This window comes from Marasmius oreades, chromosome 8 (assembly GCF_018924745.1).
Source record: "Marasmius oreades isolate 03SP1 chromosome 8, whole genome shotgun sequence".
Taxonomy (NCBI): Eukaryota; Fungi; Basidiomycota; class Agaricomycetes; order Agaricales; family Marasmiaceae; genus Marasmius; species Marasmius oreades.
In genome coordinates, this window is record NC_057330.1 from 1,968,141 (window position 1) to 1,977,458 (window position 9,318).

Here is a 9,318-nt window from a genome sequence, read left to right on the forward strand (position 1 = left end):
TGTCTTTCTTACGGCTTGATTTGTCTTTCAGACGAGTCTGAAGCACTTCATCCAGGGACACGAAGAGCCAAAAAGACAAAGTACCAGCAGATATACTGTGAGCGAAAGACAGCAATGCCGCTGTAGCCGCTTGTGCATGAAATGGGCGCGAGTACGTACACAACTTGTATTGAACGTCAACCCAGGTTTCTCGCCAAACTTCCATCTCAACTCTCATCTTCATGCCTGTTCTCGAGACATACACTCCCCCCGCTGTATCCCAAGGGCCCGGCCTAGTCATGTGTGATAGAAAGTGAGCTTTTCTCTCTCTCACTTTATTTGTTTTCGAGTTTTTCCCTAAATTTCGTGGGGCGCTACGCGCCCCTTTCAACGTTATTTGACCGTATACAAATCCCGGAACATTTTTACGCATGTTCCAGGCCTCACTACACGCTATAATATCCTTCCTCCTTCCCATCATCTCGACACGTGCCCGTGATATCGCATTTGTTTCCGTCTCGAAGACATATCGAGGCCATGCCGAAGAGCGGCCGCCCTTGTTTGGCGACCGGTGACTGATGGTCACGGGTGACGAACTTGTCTTTCCGCTCGGTCAGAGCTGTACTTCAACTTTCTGCCAGCTCTCTACACTCCTTGCCAGCTCTCCACACTCGTCACGCTCGTCGTCCCGAACACCCCCGCTGTCGTTGACAGACAGTCCTCGTAATTCTCACCTCGACGACTCGCCATGTCCAACCTAGAGATCCAAGAAGTAGAGGCTGCAGATCAAGTAAAAGTTGAAAGTTCACCCCCTCACCATCCCTCATCGACTCGGCCGACTTCAGTCACTCTCAGCCCATCTCGCATTAGAAACCCCATCATCAACTGGTTCTTGAACCTTGCATCTGGCATTATTCTAGACATTAGATCTCGCAGTCCTTACTACTTCAGTGATTGGACCGATGCTTGGAACTATCGTGTTGTTCCTGCAACCGCTCTCATCTTCTTTGCAAAGTGAGAATTCATTATCTGCCTATTTCTCTGCCCGGTTTTAATCCATCATCTTCTAGCGTTATTCCGGGAATCGCTTTCTCTCTAGATCTCATAGAAACTACCGAGCAGTATGGTGTAGCAGAAGTCCTTCTCTCGTCGTTCATGGCCGCATTTATTTTCTCCGTTTTTGGTGCACAACCTCTTTGCATCGCCGGAGTTACTGGTCAGAAATTATTTCACGGTCCACTAAAGAACTCCTCTAATGAAAATCGTTGCGTAGGCCCTATTACTGTCTTCAACAAGACCATTTTCGACATCATACGAAAAGCCCCAGATGCACCAGTTTACCTCCACTTCATTGGCTGGGTGTATTTGTGGGCAGCCATAATTCACTGGATTACTGCAATCCTTAATTGTACGTATCCCGCAGTTGATACTTCTCGCCGCTTGCGTTGACATCGTGAGTTTCTAGGGTGCAATTTTCTTCGTTATGTTACACTTTTCTCTTGCGATACCTTTGGCTTCTACGTTTCATGGGTTTACCTCCAGTATGGTATCCAAGTTCTCACCCGACAATTCAGAGACGCCGATCAGAGCGGTAATCAACTTGGCGCACTCGTTTCAATAATCCTTGCCATCCTCATGCTCGTCGTCTCCTTCCTTTTCCAAAGCATGTCTGAAAAGACGTTCTTTCATCGCCACGTCCGCCGCTTCCTCGCAGACTATGGAATGCCAATATCCCTTGTAGCCACCTCCGCGATGGCCTATTGGGGACGATTCAATTTAGCCAATCCAACTACACTACCCGTCGGAAAAGCCTTCCAACCCGCTGGTGGTCGTGAATGGCTCGTCAAGTTTTGGGAACTGGATGGAAAATGGGTGGGGATCGCCCTCCCGTTTGGAATTGTGCTGTGGATTCTGTTCTTCTTCGATCACAATGTCTCGGTTCGTAGATCCGGTCCGTTTCATTCTTTTATACTCCTTCCTTAATTGTCATTGTTTCCAGTCATTGATGGCCCAAGGCTCTGAGTTCCCTCTTAGCAAACCACCAGGTTTTCACTATGACTTCTTCCTCCTCGGAATTACGACCTTTATCTCTGGCTTGCTCGGAGTGCCAGCTCCGAATGGTCTGATTCCTCAAGCCCCAATTCATACCACGTCCCTCGTAGTCACTAAGCGGAGGAAAGACGAGAAGAGCGAGAAGCATCCCGAACTGGACCCGATTTGGCGTGAAGAGCCTGTAGCTGTCGTCGAGCAGCGTGTTTCCAACCTTGCTCAGGGATCGCTGTGTCTCGTTCTATTAACTGGACCGTTCCTGCATGTATTGAACTTGATTCCAAGAGGTTCGTGTTCCGTCGATCGTGTTTGTTTTTACAAATGACTGGTTGACAGGTGTTTTGGCGGGACTTTTGTGAGTAATCGAAGACCTTCGATATACGCATAGATTTTGAACGTTCATATAGTTGGTTTATGGGCGCTGATGCCCTTCGTACCAACGGCATCACTCAAAAGATCTTCTACCTCATACGAGACAGAAAGCTCACGCCTCAGAATGATCCACTTAGACGAGTCCGTAAATCAAGATTGATCCTATTCATTGCGATCCAGCTAGTAGGATTTGGAGCGACTTTTGCTATCACACAGACGATCGGTTAGCCCTGTTTGCATATCACCCGCTAACCTGAAACCGACTGATTATCTCCATCAACCCCATTCTCTCCAGCTGCTATCGGATTTCCGCTCATCATTATGTTGTTAATTCCTCTCCGCGCTGTTATCATTCCTCGCCTTCCGTTTACCGATGAGGAGTTGGCGATATTAGATGGGCCGACCGCTTCACCTTTCGTAAGTTTTCGCTGCTCGATCGCTTCCACGTGTGGATCGTAACCTGTTTCTTTTACTCTTGCAGACGATGGAGAGTGTTGGAGGCACCAGATAACTTAAATGTCAGTTATTACAAACCCGCTTTATGGACCATGTGCTGCCGTCGACTTCACCGTTCACAAAATCCTTGTATCATCCCTAACTTACTTTTGCTCATTGTTAGTAACGTTTGTATCCAAATTTGTTAGCTTTCTGAGTGATCCTGAAGATTCAAGGTTTCTGTCCCAAGAAGCCCGGCAGATTCTCCAGAGGACTTGATGGGCGCGTTGAAATACCACCCCTAATGCTACTCCTCTGCCACTCACCATTTTCACGCCGATAAGATTATGGTTCCCCACTATATAGGGAACGAGTTGTCTTCCGAACGAATGGTAGCAAAGTTTGGGCGGCTCGTTATTGCGAGGCGAGTCGACACGGAAACTATTCATATGGATCTAACGGGGACTTCACGCTTATAGGTTCAATCTATCATATATCATATATCAGCCACCACACTCGTCTTAGAATTGCGAGTAAAGTAAGAGTAAATAAAGTTCAAGCCGCAATACCTTCGTAAACGGTATCGTGATTCAAATGTTCTGAATTCATCACGAAGTACAATTCGGTCCATGTCCTCTGGGGTTTTCCCGGCCATTCAAGTTATGGCTCACTGAACGGTGCCAACAGCTAATTGCGGCGACCCTATAGAATGAGTCATTTATCTGGTTCTTCGATTCTCTTGTCAAGGAATGTTGCTCATAAAGCGATCAATCGTCAGTCGAATTCGTCGAAACCCGACAACGTTGTGTCGGTTGACAGACTGAGGTGCATCTGACAATTAACCTACGCATAAGTTTTGCCAGTATCACGACGGGGTCAGTTACTTTGTTACTTTACTCTGTTCTCGGCTCACCATCGCATTCGATACTTAGTTGAAATACGAATCGGTTTCGTGGCCACTGGGGCATGATTCGTAATTCAGACCTACAACGCTCAGGCTACCACGACACGAGAATCTGTTTCCTGTGAATGCTATCGATACATATACAAATGCTGGTGGACACAAACATGATAAAATCGAAAGATGATTGTAGGGGGAGATTAGAAAGAGATGGAAGAAGATTAGTCCCTCCATTCGTGATCAGATCCATCGTCACCATAGTACTCGGAATGCTGATCAAAATCATCTTGGAAGAAGAATTGATCAGGATTTTTTATCTTTGTAGGACAAAAAATAACCTACCGCTGGAATTCCATTCGTTGTCACTATCTTCTTCGTCCGGGTAATCATTTTTGTAGTACTCCTCGGCTAATATATCAAGCACTACGTATATCGTTTCAGAAGGATAGTACATTGAGACTTACCGTTGGAATCCTCATCGGCCTCATCCTCTACCTCTTCGTCAGACCCCGAGTCTGTCTCCGGGTCACCTAAGGAAGGAAGGCCAGTGCTACAACAGTCGAATCAGGGAAGAAAAGGCATCGGTAGCGCCGGGGCGAGAATACGAACACGGTTCCGACGGTAGATGTTTGGGTCCAATGTTGACGAGCACCTGGCCGATGGTAAAAGATATCCCACACATAATCGGAATCTCCATCATTAGCGGGAGTAGCTGGAGTATTGGACACTAGCGTGCGTCAGGCCTCAAGGGTAGCTTTGTTACGCAGACACCTTACTTTTCAGGTATGCCTGGAGTAAGGGCATAATCTTCTCCATTTCAGGATCCATGTCTGTTCCATTTTCTTCGTCGCTTCGCTCAAGGACTGCATCATACATTTTGAAGTCCGTCGCAGCCTTTTGGGCTTGCAACTCCCTCGCAGATAAAACGGGAGGCCTTGCGTCACAATCAGATCGTAAACGCCTGCGATCGAAAAGGTTTCCGTGACATACGGCATAGAGGGGTCCCACTGAGATGGGTAGTTCGACGATTCGCGCTCGATGACGGTGTATCGGCGGCTCGGGTCGCTAGGAAGAGGTTTGACTGCTGGTGCAGATGGGGTTGAAGAGTCGGATATAATGGATTGGTTGGATCCTTCTGCTCGAGCCAGTCGAGTTATTCGTTCCTATGATTGGGAATAAAATGCAGCAGCCGTCGTATAGACAGCCATAAGCACGTAACACACCTGGATTTCCCTTTGTTGCTTTTCATCCTGCCACACCGCGTCTTCGACGGTCTGGGCAAATTGAAAGAGGCCCTTTCCCCCCTTTGTTTTCTTTCGAGGAGCAGATTCGATGACTGGAATGTATATTAGAGTGACCATTGCGTGGTGGTGGGAGTAACCCTGGAATGATAGCAAAATGATAGTACTTGCCCAACGCATCGAGAGGTTCTTCATTCCGTTTGCGCTTGATTCGAAGGATAGTATACGGGTTTTCTTGAGCAGTTGGAATATTCATTTTGGGGTAGAAAGAAGGCTAGAGATGTGAGATGGGAAATTAAAAGTTTCTCTTCGATATTCAGCGCTTAGCGCGTAAATCTGTCATACATCAAGTAGGTAGCACGTGCACCGTTCCAGCCAATCCCGGCCTTGTGATTTTCTCTCCGACTCCCTCCATTCTGCTGACCGTCCAGTCCTGCCATCCATGGCTTCCCCTCTTATCCTTCGTTCTAGTCTTCATAGAGCACTTGCTCAACGTTATTTCCTCAGCGCTTCTCGATCTGCACTTCAAGGTTTGAATAAACACACTTCCAACTTTGAAGACACTTTCCTGACAATGTATACTGTCTCGCAGTCAGAAATGAAAGTAGTCAGACACAAACGCAGTTTCCATATATTCCTGGTGGACGTGAGTTTTTAAATCCTGAATTCTTTCTCCTGCCTCGTTCAAAATGCTCCGCAGCGATATACAGGGGAACTGTAAACGACCCAACATCATTTCCACCACCATCCCGTACACACGGATCTTACCACTGGGCATTTGAACGACTTTTGGCTGCTGGGCTGGTTCCTATGACTGTTGCAGCCTTTGCTACCAGCGGTTCAAGCTATCCCGTTCTAGATGGAATTTTGGGTATCAGCCTGATCATGCATAGTCAAATTGGGGTAAGTTTTAATATCCCATGCTGCTCAATCCTCACTGCGCTCTTCTTACAGTTCGACTCGATGTTGGTTGATTACCTTCACAAAAGGAAGTTCCCTATCATTGGCCCTATCGCAACATGGGGGTTGAGAGCTGCAACGGTTGGCACCATGGTGGGGATTTATCAGTTCAACACGAACGACATCGGTACGCATGTCGCTTTTTTTTTTGTGGTATATGCGCTCATGAACTCAATATCACCAGGTCTCACGGAATTGATTGCAAAAGTCTGGACAGCGTAAATTTTCAGATTCTTTGGATGTATCATACTGTATCAATTCCGGTATTCGTTGAGCAGCAGCAGCAGCATGTCTTCAGAGAATTATGCGGTCAACGTACACTTCTCGCAGCCCAGAGCTAGCTAAATTACTTGACTGAACATGTGCAGAGAACTTGTGGCTGACGCATGGAGGCGGTGAAGTTCAAAGGAAACAGTGGGACGTAACTGCCTGACTCCTTCACCTTATCCTGCCACTGTCTGTACGTAGCAAGCAAATTCCAACGATGCTGCAAGCATTTTCTTACGAGAATGCTGATCCTCTGGGGCTTATAGAGCCTCTGGTATGCCACAAAACGCAGCCACTAGAGGGACTGTTCTGACTAGCGGGTGCGTTTCTAGAGCCGAATGCACCTAAATCGAAATGGTTCGCATAACGATGCGTCTAACGAGGTACAAATTCAATTCGTCTGGATACTCGATATTCACGTTCTGAGTAGCCAAGCTTCACCCCACTTCCATACATGACATTTGCCGCAAACGAATCCATTTGTTCCTTTTCCGTTGCCCAGCCGGTGGCACCTGGAGTTATATTCACCCACGACAAGTCCATTTGTTACGAATTCCGACCTCAAAATCCCGACTTTGATGCGCTCTCGAATTTCATGTGCAATTTTTCTCCCGGAAAAACAACCAGCTTGGTCTGCGATTGGATTTCAATCGATAATGGTACGACCCATGCGCGTTCACCATCACCTCTGTCGGTAGCGGCAATGAAAGCGTCTTTTGAGGAGCTTGCGTCGGCTCATCGACGCGATGGGAATATCACATTGACTGTCGCGTCGCTCGATGAACTCGCGCGTCGACATGGGATAACGGCAGGGAAATGGATGATGTTTTGTACAACTGGAGAGGTAGATATGGTTTGGGAGAAGGTCGCGAGATTTTGTATGGAGGAAATGAAGGGGTACGCCAGGGTTTCACCGAACAAGGGAGATGACCAGCATGTTGTTTCGGTCTACGTGGAGGACTTTGAGAAATACTCCGAGGTGATGAGAGTGAGGGAGGCGCTGAAGGAGATCGGTTTCAATCGGCCTATTGGATTCAAGATGGACGCGTATACGTTGTTGGGAATTTACAGGAAGAATCCTTGGGGAATTAATTGCAACAGGTACTATGAGTAGAAAGTTCACTTTGCTCATGGTGACTCCTCGTTTTTATAATAAACACAGTAGCTCGTGAATACTACAATATTACATTATTGCGGTAGTAAGAAGTCTAGTTCTCAGGGAACACATCTTGAAGTCCCTGGTTACTCAATCCACGCACCATGGAGACCCTTTCAACTGAGCGCTCTACGACACCGATGATTAGCATGGGTAAAAAGGGTCAAAGGGTTTGAAAGACGGTAGAGTTAAAACACTTACAACCGTCCTTGTCAGCTAAATGAATCTGCTCGATTCTAGGATGAGATATCCATGCGGGCGATGTTGATCTCAAATCCATGCTATCTTGACGTGTACAGTTCCTTCACGAGTCGATCGTGGGCCTCAGGCACCAACTTCCTCCAGTTCCATCAGAGTCCTCTGCCAACTGCTAAATTGAAGCCTGTACAGCGCACCGCGTCAATCCTGATAGAACTCTAGCAGTTGGTATCCGTACTTCAAGGTAATCCCAACGGTACAGAAGCAATTCTTTGAAAGCGGTCACTTTTGAATGATGGAATGGCAGCTGAGTAATTGGAGACTAGGACGCGTTCGAGAGCGAAAGGCGATCGTTCCAGTGGCCAGATAGCTCCATGAAGATAGAAGAAAAAGCGGTCAGCAGGAACAAATTGATTCATACCGGCCTACACCACGGTTCGTGCGGGATATCAAAAGGATGTCCGCGAGCTGATGTTACGAGCTTCTGCCTTGAAGTCTTGACGGACGTACTGGGGATGTCGGAATGATTGCTCGGAATAAGTCGGAAAAAGATCCCCTGCCCAGACATCCTCACGATATCCCACGAGGAATGTCCCAGCGACATCCTTCATTCGTCCATTTACTACTACTTGTGGCACCTTTAACTGTGATCCCGGTATTTTTCTTTCCTTATGCTGGCCTCACACTCATATGTTCCCAATGTGTCTGTGATTGTCTTTAGATACCCTTTCGAGATAGTATTTCTGTCTAGACTAGGTTGAATGACCAAATGATTTATCCTACTTGGCTATGGTATCAACGTAAAACATACATGCTGACTGTGACCAACCTCTTCAATAGACATGTTGGGTCCACATGAAAAGCACCTCATAGAAATACTATCATGTGAAGCTGAATAGACTCTATTCATCCTGAATATTAGACATCAAGTTGTAAAATATAGTGGTCCGTGGATCATAACGAGCGCAGTCCGAGGCTGCGCCGTGACTGACTATGTACTGGGGTTGAAGGAATGTGGTATGTGTACGTAGCTGAGAAAGGTTAGAGGTATTTATGAGTAACGATAGGTGGCAGTTGTGGAAGATATGGTATTGGGCAAGCATGGATCTAATCAACAGCAGCAGTGGTAGTGGGAAGGGCTGCAAAAGCTTCTTTCGTCACGCTGGAAAATTGAGAGCGGTCGTGCTCGAGGTATCGTGCCATAGCCCTGATAAAACACAAATGAGTTGACGAGACGGAACGAGAGTCTGTGTGACCACGCACCGAGAGATACGGAGAGGATCTTTCCTTCACGAATCTTTTTCAACCTCTCGTCAATGTCGTTCCAAAATGTTGCTGGAGCCTTTCCATCGTCGGTATCAGCTCCTCCATCAATAAATTCGCGACGCTAGTACGGCAAAGGGATTAACAGAGAAGTGCAGCAATACTGGCTGCAAGTCAGTAGATATGTCCGTCAGTGCTTCAACCAGAACACTGAGTGCAGCTGCATTCTGGTTGGCGGCCATATCGAATTGACCACTCAAGGTCAGCCACCTGCTGTTGTGGTTGGTCTTCTTCAACTAGCGGCAGACCAATGGTGGTTGTGAGAGGACTTTGAAGAAAATTGTCGTCGTCGTCTGAGGGCGACATCAGCAGCGGAATTCGAAGAGGAAATTAGTAGATGGAGGGAAGGATAATATCGGAAGAGGAAATACCTGCGCCCATGCTTCGTAACCATTCTTCAGTATTTTCGCTTGTTCTACTTTTCAAGCCCCGACATC

The 9,318-nt window shown here is 47.0% G+C and overlaps 4 protein-coding genes across 5 annotated transcripts; 3 read left to right on the forward strand and 1 right to left on the reverse strand.

Annotated features, from left to right (window-relative positions):
• Positions 1–210: 210 nt before the first annotated feature.
• E1B28_012599 (uncharacterized protein) lies at positions 211–3,160 on the forward strand. The gene is made up of 11 exons (XM_043157729.1): positions 211–292; positions 420–993; positions 1,050–1,195; positions 1,253–1,387; positions 1,445–1,917; positions 1,979–2,315; positions 2,365–2,383; positions 2,436–2,623; positions 2,696–2,817; positions 2,882–3,014; positions 3,065–3,160. Exons 2-10 carry the CDS (start codon positions 728–730, stop codon positions 2,909–2,911), a joined length of 1,716 nt encoding a protein of 571 aa, XP_043005097.1. The 5' UTR covers positions 211–292; positions 420–727; the 3' UTR covers positions 2,912–3,014; positions 3,065–3,160.
• A 672-nt stretch (positions 3,161–3,832) lies between these two features.
• E1B28_012600 (uncharacterized protein) lies at positions 3,833–5,316 on the reverse strand. 2 transcript variants are annotated; one of them, XM_043157730.1, is made up of 8 exons: positions 5,149–5,316; positions 4,960–5,072; positions 4,727–4,899; positions 4,513–4,670; positions 4,346–4,463; positions 4,201–4,286; positions 4,079–4,144; positions 3,833–4,022 (listed from the first exon to the last, which is right to left on the reverse strand). In XM_043157730.1, the coding sequence occupies exons 1-8, from the start codon at positions 5,231–5,233 to the stop codon at positions 3,958–3,960; spliced, it is 864 nt and encodes a 287-aa protein (XP_043005098.1). In that variant the 5' UTR covers positions 5,234–5,316; the 3' UTR covers positions 3,833–3,957. The 2 variants fall into 2 exon arrangements, with proteins under 2 accessions (XP_043005098.1, XP_043005099.1); XM_043157731.1 differs by having other exon boundaries at positions 4,079–4,463.
• Positions 5,317–5,419: 103 nt separating this feature from the next.
• E1B28_012601 (uncharacterized protein) lies at positions 5,420–6,159 on the forward strand (the record flags this gene model as incomplete). The annotated part of the gene is made up of 5 exons (XM_043157732.1): positions 5,420–5,507; positions 5,570–5,623; positions 5,678–5,880; positions 5,932–6,064; positions 6,122–6,159. The coding sequence occupies 5 exons, from the start codon at positions 5,420–5,422 to the stop codon at positions 6,157–6,159; spliced, it is 516 nt and encodes a 171-aa protein (XP_043005100.1).
• A 262-nt stretch (positions 6,160–6,421) lies between these two features.
• Positions 6,422–7,391, forward strand: E1B28_012602 (uncharacterized protein; the record flags this gene model as incomplete). The annotated part of the gene is made up of 3 exons (XM_043157733.1): positions 6,422–6,478; positions 6,537–6,587; positions 6,635–7,391. The coding sequence occupies 3 exons, from the start codon at positions 6,422–6,424 to the stop codon at positions 7,316–7,318; spliced, it is 792 nt and encodes a 263-aa protein (XP_043005101.1). The 3' UTR covers positions 7,319–7,391.
• Positions 7,392–9,318: the final 1,927 nt, after the last annotated feature.

What these genes read in the sequence shown, in the direction of transcription:
- E1B28_012599 (XM_043157729.1), top strand. Translation starts at nt 728, where the DNA reads ATGTCCAACCTAGAGATCCAAGAAGTAGAGGCTGCAGATCAAGTAAAA. An exon ending in GCTCTCATCTTCTTTGCAAA is followed by an intron (nt 994 to 1,049) that starts GTGAGAATTCAT and finishes ATCATCTTCTAG; the next exon opens with CGTTATTCCGGGAATCGCTT. An exon ending in TCTTCGATCACAATGTCTCG is followed by an intron (nt 1,918 to 1,978) that starts GTTCGTAGATCC and finishes CATTGTTTCCAG; the next exon opens with TCATTGATGGCCCAAGGCTC.
- E1B28_012600 (XM_043157730.1), bottom strand. Translation starts at nt 5,233, where the DNA reads ATGAATATTCCAACTGCTCAAGAAAACCCGTATACTATCCTTCGAATC. An exon ending in ACATCTACCGTCGGAACCGT is followed by an intron (nt 4,287 to 4,345) that starts GTTCGTATTCTC and finishes CGACTGTTGTAG; the next exon opens with CACTGGCCTTCCTTCCTTAG. An exon ending in CAACGAATGGAATTCCAGCG is followed by an intron (nt 4,023 to 4,078) that starts GTAGGTTATTTT and finishes TCTTCTTCCAAG; the next exon opens with ATGATTTTGATCAGCATTCC.